A 20,207-nucleotide genomic window follows, 5' to 3' on the forward strand; every position below is an offset into this window, starting at 1 on the left:
AGCTGTGAGAGATTTTCACTTAGTGTTGGGAGGAGGTGGTGGGAGATTTACCTCTGGTTGTTGCTGGGCAGAGAAGACCCCTCCTTAACTTCTTTCCATTGCATATGGTGGTCCTGGCCAGCACAGCCATTTGCTTCCTTATTGCCCAAGTGCTCTAAGATCCCAACTGGATAATGTTACCTGTGTGAGAATAATGGAAACATTAAGTTCCCTAAAAGAAGATGCCTAACCCCAACAGGTCAAGGGGATATTGGCAATTAGCCAGAACCATTCTATAGCCTAATTATTTGTCTTTCTGCTCCCTCTTAAGCATTACAGTGGAGGTCGATGCTCTCCTCTATCCACCTTCACACCTTTCATCCAGTGGAACAGTAATGCATATTGCATCTGATGTGTGATGGGATAGGACAGTCAGGATCAGCTGCAAGGTTTCCTGTCAGAGGAAGGGGAGATGAAGTTTACTGAGCATGTGCTCATGGGTGGGACCTGCTTGTTGCTGTGGATGAGCATTTGAGTCAAGCATGACATCTCATTTCTATTAAGAGATCCATGCGGGTCCCTTAGGCAAGTTTGTCTACCAGGCTAGTTACAACCTGGCCTCTGAGCTATACTGTGTGGTGTGTGTCTATCTGAGGCGACGACAGTGCTGCCAGCTACCCCTTGCACAGATATTCCCTGTGCGCTTGCCAAGTCCTCCCAGCTGGTCTGGTGAATTTGGGGTGCCTGTGTATATAATCAGGTAACAGGAAGAGCCTGGGTATCTTACTCACCAAAGCAGGAGCATTACAAGAAGCTGTGCACCACCCTGTGTTTTTTCAGCTGAGGTCTCAGTAACCTTGAGCGGAACAGCTCAAATGTGCTTAAGGCCTCCTCAGGTTTTAGAGGGGGTGATGGTGGGGAAACCGCAGTTGTTTAAGCACTCAAGAATGTCCCATTGTTCCCCTTAGACAGCCTGTACCTACCTTACAAAATGCATAAGGGAACTGGGAATCTTGTAATTACAGCTGGAAAAAACCCCTCTGTAGTTCATGCAGTGATTTTTCCAGCTGGGAAAAGCTTGGTTGGGGCCCAAGCACATGTAACAGGCAAGTTTCCTCCTATTGTTTGGGAAACTGAAAGAAACACAAAGCAGAAAGAGATCAAACAGTTCCATCTAAAATAGATGGTGAACCAGCTGGGGAAAAAATACAAACTCTTGTGAACCTTCCCGCTAAAGCTGAATAGAACCAGGACTTTATCTGGGCTTCAGAAAAGTCCTGTCTCTGTAAGCCCCTGCTTGGCTCTCTCTCTGAAGCACTGAGGACACTGCCAGTGCTCGCTGCATATGAATGGCAGGCTAGGTCCTCAGCTGGCTAAATCGATGTACTTCCAAGGAAGGCCCAGCCCGATAGCTCCTAACAGAAATAGCTTTTGCTACTTTCACATGTATACTGGGCAACCACTACTGTCATGGAAATGCTGTACAATAAGATGCCAAATGGATGATTTTTTACCCGGGTGTAACTAGACAGCCCCAGAGATCTTGTATGCCGATTTTTCCAGGCTGCTTTCTGTAGCTGATGAATGGCCTTCTCTTTAACTAACTTTCTTCTCCCATATATCTACATAAAACCCTTGCCTCTACTCATGCCCCTTATCTCCCTCCATTTCCTCTTCTCCTGCTTCCTAGCTCTTATTCCCCAGCCCTATCTGTATTTGCTCTTGCTCTTTTTACCCCCCCACCCTGCAATAGCAATGCACTGCCACTGGGCTTTTCACTGGTGCCTTGAAAAGCTGGGTACCTTGCTCCTGTGGCATTTTGGGTATGTAGGTGCTCTCAGGCTCCTTTGAAATAAAAAGCTATGCTTAGTGGATCAATGACAGCCCTGCAAATACTGCTGGACAGAAAGCCAGGCCATTCCTACAGCAGTACCAGAACAGTAAAGCAAGAAAGTCTCACTTGTCTGCAGCTCCTGGCAAAGCTAACATTGAAGCCCTGATACTTTCAGCATTTAAAGCCACTGTCTTTGTTATAATTTATGAAACATGTTTGTCCTGGCTCCTGGTCCTGTTTGTACATGCAGGCATATGGAATTGGCTGGCTTTTGCTTCCCAGGCTTCCTTGGGCTCAGAGACATCTCCCAAGGTCTTGAACTGGAACAGGTTGGAGCCTGGTGCCCTGTATTAACATACAGCTCTGAAGGAAGCAGAGATTTGTTGCTTTTGACACCCAGTCCCACTTGAGTCATTTGGGCAATTAGAGAAAGTCTCTTTGTTTTTGTTTTTGTAACTAGGTCAAAGCAAATCCCCTTTCATGCTCCCACTCTGCATATGATGAATGATCTACTCCAGGGTGGTTGTTTTGTTTTCATTTTCTGTCTTTTTTTTTTTTTTTTTAACATCCATAGAAGAATTCTCATAGTAGAGAAAAAACTTGGTTCTTGCAGCGGGAGAGAGGGGGGCCTGCCAAGGTAAACATACTGGCTCAAGACTCGGTGGTTTGTCATACATTGTTCTAAACAGGCTCAGGTTTTCATTTCATTTTCTTTTTCCTGCTAGTACGTTTACTCCCACAAAGCAATGTCTATTTTGTGCAAAGGACCAGAACAGGTTGATGAATGACTTGATCGTGGATCTGGATCCGACCTATGGCAGGAAAAGTAGATTTCATCCCCAAATGACTGCAGAATGATCCCTCCACAAAGAGCAAGGAACTTACTTCCAGCTCAAATGACCCCCAAGACAAGAACTTTTTGCCTTTCCACTGTGACTGGTTCTAGTGACAGAAAACTGTTCTCAAATGTTAGCAGAGCGTCATACAGTCAAATACTTGCCCTTGTTAAACAATTACAGTCTGATGCTGCTTTGAACAGTAAGGAGAGAATCCAGCCTGGCCTCTGAAAGCTGGGCTGCAAATTCTGCAGGAGGCTACCTTGATCAATTTATTGCCTGTACGTTGTCACTCCATCTGACATTATAAAATGTGTGAAGTTGTCCCTGGCTAGAATGGTGTTACAGGTGATCCCCAAAAATCCAGGGCCAAGGAGGAGCACATTAGCACCTTTATATCATTTTTTCTTACTTTCCCTAGCTCCCTTTGAAGACAAACAGACAAGACATACAGTCTCCTGCTACTTGCCGTGACTGCTGCCGGGAAGCAGACTGGCCCAGCAGTTGTTCCAGCCCTGGCAGAGATACAGAGGCAGCCATCTCAATGAAAGCTCAGGAGCTTTTCTGATGCTATCGCTAACCCCTTTCCAGGGCAGGATCTAATTTGGGAAGGTTTGGGCAATCCCAGCCTGGCATTCCTGTGTGGACACACCCACCTGTGCATCCATGGGGGTTGCAGCTTTAATATAGCTGTGTGGGAATGAGCTAACCTCAAATTACGATATCTTTCATGGCAGTAAAAGTTTGAATGCTAGTTTCAGTTTGACAGCCACCAAAAACTTGCTACTGTATGATGACTACTTTGTGGTTAGGGTGAAGTAAGTTAGGAAGGACAGTGCAGTTCTAACATTACAAAACCCCATCTTCAGTATTGTATAGCAAAGGCTGAAAAGGGCCCTAGAGCCTCAGACCCAGGTCTGAACTCTGCTCTTCACATGGGAAGTTGCTACCAAGGGAGATGTCTGCGCTCAGGGTTGAGAAGCGGCCAAAGAATTAAAGAATCATGTCAAGGCAGAAATTTGATCATTCCATTGTAGAAGAATTAAGACCTGAACAAAACAAAAAATCATACAACGTTTAGATTAAAAAGAAAACAAATTAGTAGCTGGCAAAATGAAGAGTCTACACCACATCAGCCAGGACTTCAAGTTGAAAAATTTTTCAAATCAAAGATTTGAAGTAAATTGCTATTATTAGTATTATTTGAAATAAATAGCTATTAGCTATTTATTTTCTATAAAAAGCTTTGAAATATTGCATAAAAAAACCCCCAAAACTACAGCTTTTATTTCTTAAACAGCAGCTATTTTTAAAGTGTTCCAAAAGGTCTGTCTTTCATAAGTCCTGGATGCCTGAGCTAACTAAGCCATTACAACCAAACAGGATGCATTACACTTATTTCAATCGTATGTAATAAATAACGAACCAAAAATTAAGCTGGAGACAGTCTACAGCAGCTAGCTTAGTGTTGTTCGTCAAAATGTCTCATTTCCTACTTACTACTTCAGGCCAGAATTTTTAACTTCCCTGTGACATTCACCCACCAGTCTCTCCCCCTCTCTTCCAGCTAGGCAGAAAATACTGGTTGCTCTCAACAAAATTATGTTTGTGCCCATCCATTACATTGTGACTCCATGCCAAGTGCTACATTTTGTAGCTTTTTTTTTTTTTGGATGCTGCCGCAAATATTTGGACAGCATCTGTTTTGGAATTTCAAACTGGAAAGGGGGAAGCTGCTTTAGGTGCAGCTTGGATGTTGGGTACATATGCACAGCATATTAATGCTAAAAACACAGCCATGCAGTCTGACCGCTGTCAACTTTAATTGTATTTTTCCATTTGTTAAGGCCAGATATTATGTCTTCAGAGCTGAGGAAAACTGAGAGGAACTCCATGATCGTTCTGGGGCAAAATACAAAGAATGAAAACATATGGCCTTTCTGATAACCCGAGTCAAATGGAACAAGGTAAAATAAGTAAAGCAGCATGTGTGTCTTTGTGGGTTGGGGTTTTTTTTGCCTCTTCTCAGCACAGAAATGAGACAGTCCTGTTCCTTCATCCAGACATGCTCCAACATGCAAAGACAGGAACAGGTCAGAATTTTGACATTCAAATTATATGGATTTATGCCAGCTGAGGACTGGCCCATATACCTTCATTTTAATAGTACCCCACTTTTTTTTTTTTTTAAAAAACCCCCACAGTTCAAAGGCATCTGTAGTCATATAGGCTACATCACGCAGCCTTTTTACAAAAAGTACAAGAGCAAATTAATTTATCTGCAGTCAGCCAAAAGACTGCCAAATAATATGCCAACTAGATGTCCTGGGAAAGAGACAATCTGCCCATAATCAAGACTAAAAGAGAACCAGGCTCAGCCTCATCTTCCACCTTCCCAACTCAGCCCATGGGTTACATGCAGAGAAACCCCTTCTAATCTCTCACATTCACTGCATGTTTCTGTTTCAGAAAGGCAAAGTGGGAACACCAATGGACACAAAACGAAGAACTGCGGGGTTACTTTGTGCAACCTGCATCCTACAGTTGTCAACAGAGCAACTTTGATTTGAGCATTGGAAGGAAAAGAGGGAAGGGGGAGGTTGAGAAGGGTCTGTGGACAGATGCATCCTCAGCTATGCATGGCTTTGCTCCTGAATCTGAAGTATACTTACAAAAGTCAAGCCACAGATGAAAATTGCTGTTAGCATCTTAGCAACATAAGCAACAGAGACTTTTAAGTAAGATTTGGAAATTGTTCCTCCTCTCTGGGTTAGGAACAGAATTACCTGAAACACTGAAGCTTTTAAATTATCATTGCTTTCTGGGGACCTTCTCTAGCTGAAATAAATGTAGGTTTTATGGGACAGAGCAGCATCTAGAAGAGTGCCAGGGACTCCTCGCCTGGTGCAGAAGTGGCTGTTGGAAGGACAGCCTCCTCCCTCTGGGGGGGTTGAGTTGCAGTCTCTGCTCCCCAACACAGCTCCTCCCTTCAGAGCAGCATCTGGCCAGCTGTACCATTTTACTGGAATCCAACAGGAAAACCAAGGCTGTAAAACCAAGACTTCCTACAAGGCCATTCTTGAATCCACCACTAGCTTCTAATCCTGTGGGTCTGCTCCTTCTGCAGAGGCCCCTCAACTCCAGTGCTACCCTATACAGAAGCTGGCATCACACAGGCTCATTGCAGAGACCAGAGTGAGGGGCACCGCAGGAATCAGCCTTTTGAGAGACTGGAGGGTGCATCCAAGGCAACACCTCAGCTTCACCAGGCAGCCCAGCTCTTGTGCTATCAGTCTTTGGGGGGGGGGGGACAGGGACAACGGGGGACAGAGGCTTGAATTCCTACTTTTAAGTTACAAGTTAAGTCCTCTGGCTGTGCAGGTGGGGGCCTGAGGCTGCAGGTGGGGTGGTTATGCTGCTGTTTGACTCAGCCTGTGCTCTTTCTGCTGGGAAAAGGCAAGAGGGAGAGCAGAGCTGAAAGGAAAAGTTATTCAGATACATACATCCTTTATAAGCTGCTGCTCTTTTAGGCCACGTTACCAACTGCGTGAAGCTATGGCTGTGTTTGGTGGCTGCCTTCTTGGGCCACATTACCAACTGCACAACGCTATGGCTGTGTTTTGTGGCTGCCTTCTTGCAGCATGTCCACTGATTCCAGACTCAAGGGACAGGCAGCACATGCTTCTGAAGGTCCTATCATTGCAGTAGTCTCTGCACACCAGGTCTTATTGGTACTAGCACAATACTTAATGCACATGGAGTAAAGATTTAAACAAACCAACTTTGCCTCCTGTTAAAAGATTATTCTACCCCCTAAATTACAATATAATTGCAAGTCAAGCAATTACTGTTTAAATATCCTTCCCCTACCCAAAGTTGCCTACGAACCAAGATTTGAGAAGCTAGCAGGAATGGATCACCTTCAGCAGGCTTAGCCTTTCAGTAACAGATGCTTCCCCCTTGCTCACCCAGATCAGCTGGAGCCCTTGGAGTCCTCAAAACCAGAGCAGGATCTCTTCTGAGATTCAAAGCATCCCAGCCATGCTCTCCCAGAGCAGCTGTAGTTTGCAGGGGTGAGTGAAGGCAGCAGCCCAGGCCTGGTTCTCCAAGTACTGAGAAATGTTGCTACTGTTGTTACTTAGCAACTCAAAAAAAAAAAAACCAAACCAACCAACCACCAAAAAACCAAACCACCAAAACAATCGTCTGTGCTGACTCAAAGTTAGCACCCTAAAGTAGGTGCTGTGTTTAATGTTTCAGTTGTAGCTACTGCTGCAGGACTTGGTTATTCACTGTATATCTTGCTAGCTTCATCTAAAGCTAGAAAGATTTATAACTTGATTATTCTGTGAATAGTCTGTATATCTCCATAAATACAGGGGACTAAAATCCTGTGTTAACTTACACCCTCCATTATCCCTCCAGCTGTACAGAGACTGTAAGGAATGTGAATCAGTGCAAACTGAATTTAAAGTGTTTTAAGACATAGCATCATGAACTGGTATTCGCCACCACTACCACCTCCATTCACATCATAGGTTTGTTGGGGTTTTTTTGGGGGGGTAGGGGTGGTGTTTGTTTGTTTTTAACTAAACTGAACTAGCAACTCTTTTTTTATTACAGCATTATATGAAATATATTCATGTATTTTCAGAAAATATATTTATAATGTGTAACATACTGTATAGTTCTCCACTCCAAGATGCATTGTAATACAAGCATAAGAAATTTAATAAAAGCATCACTATTATGATAATTGTTTTCAGGTATTTTATGAATGAACACCTGGGTTGAGCATAGCAACTGCCACACATTTAAGGTTTCAGGTGAGCATAACTGGTCAAGAAAGGAATTATTACCTCCAAGCTTTCAAAGAACTTCCTTAGCTCTGGAAAAGAAGCAAATTTGTTCTTTTGAGGCTGGTGCTGTTCTCAAAGATCCAGAGGGCAAGGACAGCCTTTGGAAAGTTCAGATATGGCTGAGCATAGATGTTTGTTTTGAGCAGCCCTGTATTAGCATAGAGTAGGCAGACACAGCACAGCAGCACACACCAATTCCAGAGGAAAGGGTGAAGGCACTGGGGACAAAGTGTGCTGATGCTCAGCATCAGGAGTTTCTTTGTGAAAATCTGTTTTCATTAGCAGCACTGCACAACAGCCTCAAGTGGCAGGTGCTGGCTGGCCTCAGGGCTGCTTCTCCTCAGCTCCTCCTTCGTTCACAGCCCACAGCACCCTTCTGGACAGAGCAGCTTTCCTTCACCTGCAGGAGTCTAAGCCAACGTCTACAGCAACCCACAACACCTTTAGTTCAGCCGTATAACCAGGCAGCATGGAGTGAAGCTGAAGAGGGTGCTGACACAAGTCACACGCAGTTAACGCAAAAGGTACTGTGAAGGTAGAAGGAAAAGAGTACACTTTTGCCAGAAAGTTGCAGAACAAAGGAGCAATGAAAGCCCCTAACACCTGGGTGGAGAAGGAGAACAGGCCAGGAAGAGGGGGCAACGCACCAGAGGAGGAAACCACCGTGCTGCCTAGCTTTCACCCTGTGCCAGTGCTTCATACTGACAACTCGCATCCCACTGCTCCTTGTGCCCTTCCCCTCCTGCTAGAGACCAAATAGCAAGCCTCAAGCACAGAAGACTTCCCACAGAGCAGATAAGGGAATTAAGTTCATTCTGCACTCACCCACCTGCACTTATCACTGCATGCACCCTACACTAAGCAGCAGGTCCATTACAGCAAGATCCAGCTCTGCACCAGAAGGGATGGTCGCTGCCATGGAATCTACCTGATCCCCAGAGCTCCCTGCCGCTTCGGGATGGTTCAGCAACCCCGCAGAGGGCAGCAGGGAGCAGCTAGGCAGGGACTCTCCTCTCCTAGCACCTTCAGCCTCCACACAGGCATCTAAGCTCTCTAAGCAAATATTTGTCTGCTTTACTGAGGCATGGGAAGACTCCAGCGGCAACCAGGAAGGTGTTTACATCTTGGCTAGCACACACAGTTAAGAGCAGTGCCAGAGCACCCTGCCTGGTGTACTCTCTATTTTACTCCTCTGATGGCCCAGTTAATTACCATTACAGACAGCTGCTAAAAACTTGTCATAAGGCACATTATGAGTTTAACTTCCAGTTTGCCAGACAGAGCTCCACCTGTCCCAAGGCCATGTAGTTGCAAAAGACACTCCCTAAAGGAGGAGGCTGTTTGACCTATCTCCAGCTGATGATTTCTCCAGCCTGTGATCTCCTTCACTCTCCCACCATACAGCTTGAAGGAATCTTATCTTCTCTTCTTCCAATTAGATTTTAAAAGCAGACAAGACTAAGAGCACGGGTTATCCTGGAAGTAGCAGGGAAGAGCAGTTCTGCTAGAAAAATAAAAATATTGTAAGATGATTCCCAAAATTTCTTGTTGGAGGTAAGAAACAAATTAAAAAGCAGTTGCTACCACCTGTTAACACCTTCCAATCATACAGTATTGGCAGAAGCCAATTAAATAGAACAGTATCTGCTACCTCAAGCATGATACTGTTCAGTTCTTTGTTTCATGTATACAAGAGCTGCTCTTCCCCTTTAAAGGCCCCTAAGCAATATGATTAAGACTACTCCCCTGTCTTTCAAGAGAGGGAATTTCTAATCAAGCCTGGGGGGGGGGGGCGGGAATTTTCCTTCCCCTCAAGCATACTTGCTCAAGGACTACCCCATCAGCTATAAGGGGACTCTAGTGTGAGTGCAAGCACCAGAGTTCCCCCAGCATGGGCAGGAAGGGGGGTGGTGAAGCCCCTTTCCCCTCCACCATCAGGAGAGGTTTGCTGGGCTGTTTTTTGCCCAGGACCTCATGAAGCCAAGAATGATCCTGCTCAGCTGCTGTGACTGACCGCACCACACTGAACTGGTCCTGGTGCTCAGAACAGGAAGTTTTCTCACCTCAAAGAAGCACATCTGTGGCACTGTTATGCCAACAGTGGTGTCAAATTAGCTTTGAAGACTCCCAACTGTCTGCTCTTGCATGAAGGTTTAAGATTAATCTTTAAATCAAGTTTTAATTTTTTCCTGAAGTTCAAACCACTTAGGCCCTTTGATTTTTTCAGTCAGAATGAGGTTCCCCTGTTCTCATTCTCCAGAAAAAGAAAAAATTCCACCTGCCCTTTTGTTTCCAGAGCAAGAGAGGTAGGTCCAAGTACAGCATCATAAGGAAGGCCCATTTGCATAGTGCTTTGCCATCCTTGCCTCCAAGTCCTGCCACATGAGCACAGCCCTGACTTACCCAGTGAGGTCAGGGGCGAGCAGGCAATTCCCAGCTCCTCTGCACAGTCAAATACCAGCTCTGCATCCCCAAAGGAGAAGCAGCTGCAGGATTTGCTTTTAATTAGTTTTGCTGCACTTCTACTCAGTGTTTGAGAGGAGCCAAGATGAGTACATTTGAAGGCCACCTTAGCCACTGACAGAAATACAGACACCACCCAGCATCACTTCTGTCTCAGTCCGCAGCTTCCCAGCAGCCCAGGCCATGACAAGGACTCCCTCTTGACAGCAGCAGACAGTTAACAGTAATCGCAGAGCAGAATAATAGCCAATAAGAGAGATGGATTCAGAGAAACAGCATTTGGAAAGCTCTCTCACAGCCATCAGTATAATTTTTGTCTTGCAAACAAAGGCTTACAGCCAGTGTCCCCATGACACATTCCTGTTCAACTCCACGTGCTCTGGACCAGGGAGAAGGAGTCCCACAGACCAAGTGGGCTTGACAGCCACTTTATTGCAATACATTGATTTCATGTGTTACAGGCTCCTTCCTTTGCCACAGCACAGCAGCCACAAGCACCATGCACAGAGCTGCCCCAGTTGCCACAGTAGCAAACCCCAGAGCCCAAGGGGCTGCAGCATGTACAGCTGCTCCTGTGGGGGGAGAGAGGCCCCAGTTAACACTCCCAGAGCAAGGCACAGGGATGCCTTAGGGGCTCAGTCTTTCTGCAGGAAAGACTTAGACCACCCTCTTTCCCAGCCTGGCTATGCTGAGCTGGCACACTTACCAAGGCCATCCTTGGCTGTGTCCCATCTTAGCTCATCCTGGAGGAAAATTACAGGGCCTTTGCTGGAGACATGGGAGGCACTGTCCTGAAGAGGATGCTCAGCACTCCTTTTACCCCCTACAGAGGAATATGAAGGTTTTCAGGTGAGAAGATGTATTACTCTGAGGATCAGCAAACTTAGTCCAGGTCACCTTCTCAACACATGAGAAGCTCTGAAGGCCAAGCCTTCCATGTGAGTCAACACAGAATTAAGAGCCTATGAAGACCTCTGCCTTTTTGGCATAAGGACAAGGGCCCTTCCTCAGTGGAAAGGAGCAGGAGATGCCTTGTCAAGCTGTCCATGGCTCGAGGCAACTAGTCCACAGCCTACGTGTCCTCCTATGAAGGCTAGACCCTTGTTGGACCTTTGAACGGGGAAGCAGGAAAGCTAGGACGCTTACTGGCTCTAGCAGGACAAGTAGTGGTGCAGGACTCCTGTACAGACTGGTGGCACACTGAAGCACTGCAGTGCAGGTACACCTAGAAAGAATGGGACACAGCCTGGAATCACTCAGGCAGTATCTGTAAACAGGCAATATCCCGGTGTAGTGCATTGACCCTGGCCAGCAGCTAAGCACCCACACAGAGACTTCCTCACTCCCCCTACCCTGGCCCAGCAGGATGGGAAGAGAATAGGAAGAACGAAAGCAAGAAAACCCATGGCTGGAGAGATAAAGACAGTTTGATAAGTGAAGGAGAGGGGGAGAGGGAAGAAGAAAACCAAAGCACAAGTGATGCAAAGGCAAATCATCCACCCCACTCCCACAAGCAGACTGATGCCCAGCCAGTCTCTGAGCATCAGCTACATTGGAAGACAAAATCCTCCAGTGTTTATTGCCGAGCATGACATCATACAGCATGGTATATCCCTTTGGCCAATTTGGGTTAGCTGTCCCAGCTGTGCTGCATACCAGCATCTAGCCAACCCAATGCCTCCTCACTTGGGATGAGAAACAGCAGAGCAAGGAAAAAAAAGCCTTGATGCTGTGCAAGAACTATTCAGCAAATAGCTAGAACATTGGTGTGTTATCAACAGTGTTTTAGCCACAAATCCAAAACCACAGCATCATATGGGCTGCTATGAGGAAAATAACTCCATCCCAGCCAGACCCAGTGGACCTGGTCACAGAAGGGAGAAGGCAGAAAGACTGCTTTGGCTTGCTTCACATACAGGCTGTAGCCTTGGAGCTCTCTGCTGCAAGGCAGCTTTGATACCTTTACCATACATCTTCAAACTTGGTCAGATCTGGCATTACAGCACTTCTCCCTGACACCTGGGACACATCTGTCCAAGCACCACTACACTGTGACCACTGCTAGGTACAGCTAGGACCAGTTTTGAGTATTGATCCCAGGAGCACTGAGCAAACAGTACAAGGCATGGTGAACTTCATGTGACTTAACTGCTCAGAAGCTCATGAGATTCAGAGCCCAGATGCTTTCCAGGTACCAAAAGCTATTTCCAAGTCATTTCAGCCAAGAAATTTAGAGAATATTGATTAGCATAGTTAGAGCACACACCTGAAGTTAGTTCAACAGAACAGCTTGGGTGGCAAGCTAGTACTTGCTCCAGCAGACCTACTCTTTCAGTAGTCTAATTTTCTGTCATACTTCCAGTGATGCATCTTACCTCTACCACATTCATCTTAGGGAATAAAGTTTCTTGCATCAACCTCCCCTCCTGTTCCAGGAAGGGATTTTCCTAGTCTTTACCACCCACTGCTGTCTCTTCTCTTCCCCCCCCCCAGCAAGGCCAAGAGTCTCATAGTTTTGAAATGGTTCTTATTGCTCAGACATGTTACTTGTTTTCAATAGGAAGCTAGGCAACCAGGACAGGATCTTACCAGCCCAGAGAGCATTTCTTGGGAAGTGGAGTCCACAAAGGTGAATGTGTAGAGGGTGAAACGCTGGTAATGAGAAGGAAACAGTAGTCCTGAGGCAAGACTCAGAGGTACCAGCTGTGTCTGATAGTTGTCCCCTGCATAAGGGCACCTGAGAAGGGGAGGCCAGCAGTGAAAAAAGTGCAAGTCATTCCCCTGATCCAAAGCTATTTACAAGTCACTTACCCATCCACCAAAACAGGCCACTGCAGCTGTTGCTGGGAATTGATACTTGGTGTGGCCCAGCAGTGATGCAGAATCAAAACCAGGTCTGGGTCTGTTCGCTGTAAGATCCTGACTTCTGCATAAACAGGGTCTCTCAGAGTCTTCACAACAGGATAGTCACTGTCAGTATAGTAGGAAGTATAGCTTCCGTCTGGGACAGAAGAAACCCAAGAATCATTTTAGAGTAGGAACAAACAGAAAGAGGCAACCTGAGAGCATCCTTTATATGTCAGTAAGTTCCCACCATAGCAGGGAAGAAGCCAGGGGAGAAGCAGTGCTGAGTTCACCTATCAACACTCCCTTATTACTCAGCAGAGGCCAGAGCCCTGCACCAAGAGGCTTGAGCAAGTCCTGCAAACCCCTCATACCTGAGGCAACACGCAACTCCAAGGATAGAGGACCTGGCTGGGACACAGCAGGGAGTGGTGGCAATGTGAAGACCTGAACACTCAAGGGAATGAAGCTCCCAGTGATGGAGTAACTACAGCGGACATGTAACCTGGTGGGACAGGAAAACCCCAAATCAGGCAGATAAGAAAGGTCACTCCAATATCTCCTTTCTCCAAGATGGCAACATAATATCTGCTTTAATTAGTCATATCCCCAATCTTTCCTCCAACACTTCCTTTTAACAAGTACTTGAAATTCTCTTCAGAGTTCAGATTTGAGTCTGCAGAGTGTCACTGAGCAGCACCAGCTTTATTCCCACTAACTAGAGACATACCTGTCCTTAGCCTACTCCAGTGCCCTGTTGTGAATTCAGAGCTTGTGACAAACAGGAATTTCCCTAGTGACATTGAACACAGTGACACCCAGCAATACCATCCCCACGGTATTACCTGAAAGTGCTATCCCTAGTGATAGAGCCAAGGCTCCCAGTCTTCACATCCCTGGATGCCACCAACTCATTCTCATATATGGCCTGGTCTCCAGTCACCTGGAATGACAGACCAGGCACTGTCATTGCAGTAAAGTCAAGCTGGATTAATGCCAGAACAGCATTTGGCCTCTGTAAGTCTGTAAGGTGCTCATTAAGTAGCCAAAGCCACATCAGGTTGTCCCAGGTCTGCAAGCTCCTGCTACTCTAGCCTAGTGACAGCTGCAGCTCTTACCTGAAATGTGGTGCCACAGGCAGAGAGTGGGAACTGGTACACAAGAAAGGCATTGTTTTTCACAACAGGGCCACAGCCAGTGCTGTGTCCACTGGCCAGTTGCACAGAGTCCAGGATAACGGGTGGCAGGGTCACATCCCGAGAGATGACAATGGAAAACTGGCCATCTGGTGTGCAATGAGCTGTCACTGGAGGAAAAGATACAATTGGTCTTGAGCTCAGGGAGAAAAGGGATGGAAAGGAGGCTCAAACATCACAGCAAAAACAAGGCCAGCAAGTCCTGCAAGTTCTGCCTGTAACACCCAAAGCAAGTGCTAAGCACAGCAAGACAAGTGCAACCAGCTCCAACAGCAACACTGATTCTGGCCATAAACCCAGGTCTGTTGCAATACACATTAAAGGGCTGGACACTTCAATAGGCCAGAGTATTCTTGACAGCCAAAACATAGCCCTAAGCCATCTGCAGGACTGGTGCACACCAATCCTGCTCTGCCAGGGAAGTGAGGAATCCCAGTTTGCAGCTCTTCCAAGAGGAGGGGAGGACAGTTTCTCACACTTACCTGTGTTACCAAAGTAACAAGGCTTCACCCTGTCTCTAGGGTCGTAGCAACAGCCTCGCACTTCACAGTCTCCCTGGCTGATAGGCAAGGAGGCACATGGCAGCCGGTCTTGGCTGAGGACAGCAGAGCAGACACTACTGCTTGGAGCATCCAGGGCTGAAAGAAACAATAGGAGTTTGCAGCTAAAGCACAAGAGCAGGGGGACAAAGACACAGAGGACACTGGTGGTAGGTGTCCATGTGACTCTGCATACAAATCAAGGGAATTTAGACTCAGGTGAGGGTCAAACACATGGCCTGGAACTGGCACAGAAGCCTGCTCAGAAGGGACCTGCATTTCCCTGGAACAGAGACTCCCCCTGAAGCCATGTATAGGAGACTGGAATGCATGGGATCTGTCAAGATAAAGTGTTCTGGATCAACTCTGGTAGTTGTACGTAGTCACTGGCTCAATCCCTGAACTTGCAGGGGCTCATGCAGTCAGAATACGGCTAGGAGACACAAGGAACATTCACCTGATGACCCTGCAAAGGAGGCAAAAACCCCCAGCAAGTTGGTGGCTCCTGTGTCCAAACCCTTCTCCAGGGGGTCTTCTGCACTGCAATAAGTCCCCTTTCCCAGCCCACGGGCTAAGAACAGCCATCCTAAAGGAAGGGCACTCATCGCCACAAGATACAAGCAGGGATTCCTAAGGAGCTGTCAGAGTCTTACCAGGAAGGTCCACAGGACACCTGAGCAGCTTCTCTTCATGAAGAGCCTTCTGTCCAGCAGCATCTGTTCCTTCAAGCCCAACCAGCATGAGGTAATTGCCATCCTGGGGAGAGCCACACCAATCAGGGTAGGCAGAGCAGCAGTAGCCACAGTCCCAGCAGAACCCCTAAGGTCACTCACCCATTCAAAGACATAACAGCCAGCGTATGAGACTGATACTTTCTTGGAGCCATCTGGAGTCCCAGATACCAAGACCCCACAGTCAGAGTCATTCTGCAGAACATGTGCCTTCCCCTCAGTATCTAGGGAAAGAGAAGACAGCAGCAGGGGCTTCAGCATCCCACAGTGAAGATAGGGTCCACTACAATCCTACCTTTCTGTAGGAAACAAGGCCCTAGCCAGTATTAGGGACCAGGCCAGCAGGGGTGTGTGAGGGAATCCAGCCAAGACCATCTAGATCCAGGCACAGCATTCCACCAAAACCCTTGACTGCTGGGTCATATGAATAGCCCCCTGGTTACATAAAATGCACTGAAGCTGTTAGACAACACTTCACATCAAAACCTACCCCTTTCTCCTCATTCCAGGCATACCTCTGCACTGTGCAAAGATACAGCAGTAAAAAAGCCTCTTGACACCACTGTCACTTACCCCAAGTAGTCAGCACAAAGGAAGCATTCCCTTCCCAGCCTGGAGGTAAGGTGAGCTGCAGGCTTTCCTGGCCACAAGCCAGCAGGGTGGGATCAGAAAAAACACTACCCTGAGCCCCCACAACCAACACAAGAGGACCAAGAAACCCCAAGAAAAGCACAGCTCCAAATGCAATCCTAGGCTGTCCTGCAACACCCATCCTGCTCTCTTGCTAAGGACCATAAAGCAGTTTATTGCCTAGCCCTTTTAAATTGTGGAGCCAGCTGAGATCAGAAATTCCTGAAGTGTCCAGGTGGACCCAGCCCAGCAGTTTAACACCTTCCATTGCCCTCACCTGGCTCTGAACCCATCACAGTGTGTTTGCACCCTTTGAAGAAAACCACAGGGCGGGAGCTGGGCTTATGTCAAGAGATGGGTCTGTATTTGTATCACTAAGCTGAGAGGAGCTCATCTGTGCAATTTACTGTAGAGCCCCAGGAGGGTCTTCAAACCCTTTTTTCTCACCCTGAGTTTTTCCCACCACTGGCCCATCCAGGAGATCTGCCTGCTTTTCCCCATGTACCCTACTACTGCTCTAATTGCTCATTACATGGCATAAGAGCAAGAAGTTGAGTGACAACACTCTCTTGCTCTTTTAAAGGTGCCACTGCTTCAAATGCCTGACACAGAGTGTGGATATATAAGCACTGAAATAGCCCTCCACATGAAATCTGTGGAAAACTATAGAGCTCAGGAGGCTTTGCACACCTAAAAGGAGGTGGTTCCCCTTAAACACTCCTGGCTGTGGACTACAGCCCTGTTTGCAGTGTGGTTGTGTGGTGGTAGCTGCAGGACTGTTCCAGGCCTGGCTGCCAGGTGGCAGGAGCATATGCTCTGTGCGACCCTCACCCCCAAAAGCTGACAGGTGAGCCCCTAAGATGGGCCTGAAACACAGGTAAGGGGAGCCTCTGTGATCCCAGAGAAAGCTCTGCCTGCCAGCACCCATTGCCTGCCTGTAACTACGTGTCTTATGTAGAGCCTTCTCCCTAGCTATACATCAGGCTACAGCACCCACACTGAGTAAAAGCCTTATTGTCCATCATTCCATACAGATGTTTCTGCATTCATGCAATTGAGGTGTGAATGTCTTTACACTTTTGCAGAGATGTTGCATACATAGTTTGTGCCCCACTTTTTGCAGCAGGAGCACTGGCATAGACTGCACCATCATGTTCTTTTGTAATCTGCTTATTTTTTGGGGACTAGATCATCACACACATCCCAGCACGGTGTGTGGGTTAGATGAGTAGGATTTCTAATCTTGACCCTTAATGCACTTCCACTGGTAGCCACCCACACTTCTGCTCTCAGCAGACCCTCCAGCTCCCAGATGTCTGCACAGCACCACACAGCAGGCAGCACGCTCGCCCCTCCAGCCAGCCCTTGTCAACAGGCATGGGTAGTAGCTGAGTCCAAGGGAGGCGTTTCCTCTGCTCTTCCACTTTAGCCCATAGCCCATCTTTCCTCTACAGCTGTACAGGATGCTGTGATCCCAGCTGGGCAGGTGGGTGAAGAATGCCATTGTGCCTACCCTGCACACTGCTTATTTCATGCACCAACCAGGAGGACTCTTCCACAAAGTACAAGACTTTTTCAGCTGCTCTGCACAGCAGGGACTCAAGCAAATGGATCTTGACAGGCTGTCTGCGTGGCTGCTGTTTGAGCAGCACTCATGAACCAAATGTGCTGGTCCCACTAGGCAGCCATGGCGGAGAGGCACCCAGGGAAAACATTGGGACTTTGGCAGGAAGGGAGGCTTCATCTCTGCAGAAGCTGAACATTGTGCCAAGACAGCTTGCCCAAATCTCACAGCCACTGTGTGACTGCTGAATGCACCATTTGACTGCGTTACCTGCTGATAATTGGGTAAACAATAACAAATAAACAAAGTACTTTGGAGCTATAGATAGTTTTCATTACACTTTAACCCACCAATACTTTGTTTATGCTGACAGGAAAAACGTCTACATGTACTTGAAGAATAACTCTGTGAAACAACCAGGAGTGCTGTAGATCCACCAAGCAATACCCATGCTGAGAACAGTTTCAGGTAAGTGCCTTTTCCTAATTTCTACACACACACTGGACAGCCGTGTTGGATGATGTAGAGATGGGAGGCAAGTGAAATAACCCTGAAATTCATGGAAATTAAATGCTTTGTTTGGAAGAAGTTGTTATAGGCAGTGGAAAGCAGCCTGGCTGAGAGAAAACAGGCAGGTCTCTCCTCCTTGCAAATCTCTTCCTCATCCATTTGATAGTTCTCACGCATTACAATGACCCAGCTGTAAGCACCAATTTAGCTAGCACCCAAGACCACCACAAACATGACATGCAGAGGATGAAGGCAGGTAAGGCAAATGTCTCTGTGGGCCACTAGCCTGAAGCTGATCATAACTCCAGCAAGCTAAATTGTTCCTCAAATGTCCATCAGCAAAATCCTTTCCTCCTAACAATTTTGAGACTGGGAGACTGAGGCAGACATAGGAGCAGTGTAGGAGATGCCCTGGCTGTAGAAAGCTCTCTAGAGACCTGTGGGAAGAAAAGGTGGTATTAAACACCACCACCAAGAAGTGCTGGGAAGAGGAGTACAAAATGCCCTGTGCATTGTGGGACTCCCTCTGACAAGATCACTGTGTGTCTGGCCTGTACCGTGCACTGTACATGGTGCAAAATGGCAGTGCATGGAGGAGTGACTCAGTCAAAACACTCCTCCACAGAAGCTGAACAGCATTTGCAGACAGCAGGGATACCTGCACCAAGCATCCTGGGGATGAGGGGTACTGGCTGCACAGTGGGCAGGGGTGGCAACCAAGGTCCAAAAAGAGAAGGTGCAGGCAGCAAGCCTGCAGGAGATTCTACACAATGACAGTTTTTCTTCAACCTTGTGCTTTATTTTAGAAAAAAAGAGGCAAAGCTATAACTTTCAATGAAAAAGCTATTCAAAGGCCTTTTCTTTGAATATCCCTAGCACGTGCCTCCAATGAACTTAAAACCAAAGTTCCTGGGGAAGATGGAGAGAAAGGGATTTCAGCCTGGCCTTCCTGGACTTTCACATTGATGGAGAGGACAGACCAGCCCTGCCTACTCTTAGTGTCTGCAAACAGAAGTAAGTACTCAGAAAACCCTTGGACATTACTGTGGCACGAAAAAGCCTGTGGTTTCCCAAAGGGAAAGGTCTGAGTGACTAGTCTTAAAGGTTTTCCTCCCTTGTAAATCCCCAGTGTGTCTGCCAGGGTGGTGGGAATATTTGGAATATAACAATTTTATTGTGATAAAAATGAGAAATCTTGAACGTATTCGTAGTTCCAGGGCTTTTGCCCAAAGTATGTCGCAAACTGTGAGGCAGAGCTGAGAAGTGAGCCCTTGTCCTCAGGAACGAGGGAACTTTACAGGGATGGTGGTAAGGTCATGAATGCTGGCAGCAGAGAGACCTCATGTAGCAGTGCAAACTCCTATGAACTCTGCTTTTACCAGGTGGAAGTTGCTAAAGCTACATGAACTTCCATGAACTGCCCTGGCAACATTTGAGCTGATGCAGGAGTTTAGGCCAGCAGATCAGCAACTAGCCCAGACTTGTGGGCAATTCAGTTTTTACACCAAAGTATCAAGTACGGGTCTTTCAGAAGTGAAATGAGATTTTAAAAGACCAACTAGCAAATTATTGTGCCTATGTGAGAGAGCAAGGATGACTTAAGAACTCATCGGGAAGCTACAGAAACTTTTGCAAGGAATGGAGACCTTCACTAGCACCTCTGAGTGTAGGGGAAACTCACATTAACGCACTGCTGCACAGCAAACCCAGCACACTCCAACCGAGCACCCGGATCACCGAGGCCCCTTGCTAATTCCCACCAAGTCCTACATACCCTATCCTCGCAACACCTTCTGCTCAGTTGGATGAGATCTGTCTGCCTGAGAAAGTGTCACAGCTCAGGAGAGACAGAAGGATATGGCCAGACTGAGCAAGAGCGCAGGCAGTGCCACAGCCCTGAGGGTTCTTTCTACCTGCCATTGCCACTGCTATTGGGACCTCGCAGGTACGCAGCCCCTGGAGTAATCTTGGGTAGGAAGCCTCCAGCAATTTTTGAAGTCCTCACAACACATCAGACATGCTCTGCAGCCTCCCAGAGCACCTCTGGCCCTTCCAGGGGAGCAGTTCCTCATATCGGAGTCAAACATCAACAAAACAAGAACTTGTGCATGCCAGCTTCCAGCAGTAGGTTGAGTGGGCTTCTTTGGTCATTGCAAGTGCAAGGACTAGTTGCCGGGTTGCACTGACCTATACCCAGCCTCTCACAAAGTAGGTCTGTCAGC

General features: G+C 47.1%; 2 protein-coding genes across 7 annotated transcripts in view; one reads left to right on the plus strand and one right to left on the minus strand.

Annotated features, from left to right (window-relative positions):
- Window positions 1–7,399, plus strand: part of LOC148054812 (uncharacterized) — a 32,733-nt gene extending 25,334 nt beyond the window's left edge. For all 4 annotated transcript variants that reach the window (XM_087765950.1, XM_087765952.1, XM_087765953.1 and 1 more), the window contains exons 8-9: window positions 4,497–4,616; window positions 5,119–7,399. In XM_087765950.1, the coding sequence (XP_087622076.1) occupies window positions 4,497–4,593 (97 nt within the window). In that variant the 3' untranslated portion in view covers window positions 4,594–4,616; window positions 5,119–7,399. The remainder of the gene's footprint in view (window positions 1–4,496; window positions 4,617–5,118) is intronic.
- Window positions 2–16,054, minus strand: LOC104020523 (zona pellucida sperm-binding protein 4). 3 transcript variants are annotated; one of them, XM_087765948.1, is made up of 12 exons: window positions 15,855–16,054; window positions 15,384–15,505; window positions 15,204–15,306; window positions 14,494–14,649; window positions 13,934–14,121; window positions 13,661–13,758; window positions 13,190–13,320; window positions 12,783–12,972; window positions 12,561–12,708; window positions 11,118–11,196; window positions 10,678–10,794; window positions 2–2,625 (listed from the first exon to the last, which is right to left on the minus strand). In XM_087765948.1, the coding sequence occupies exons 1-12, from the start codon at window positions 16,051–16,053 to the stop codon at window positions 2,564–2,566; spliced, it is 1,593 nt and encodes a 530-aa protein (XP_087622074.1). In that variant the 5' UTR covers window position 16,054; the 3' UTR covers window positions 2–2,563. The 3 variants fall into 3 exon arrangements, with proteins under 3 accessions (XP_087622074.1, XP_087622075.1, XP_087622073.1); XM_087765949.1 differs by lacking the exon at window positions 2–2,625 and adding an exon at window positions 7,580–9,009; XM_087765947.1 differs by lacking the exon at window positions 2–2,625 and adding an exon at window positions 7,580–10,543.
- Window positions 16,055–20,207: the final 4,153 nt, after the last annotated feature.

The sequence above is a fragment of the Nipponia nippon genome, unplaced genomic scaffold (assembly GCF_047370975.1).
Source record: "Nipponia nippon isolate SJK-2023a ecotype South Korea unplaced genomic scaffold, ASM4737097v1 scaffold_3, whole genome shotgun sequence".
Taxonomy (NCBI): domain Eukaryota; kingdom Metazoa; phylum Chordata; class Aves; order Pelecaniformes; family Threskiornithidae; genus Nipponia; species Nipponia nippon.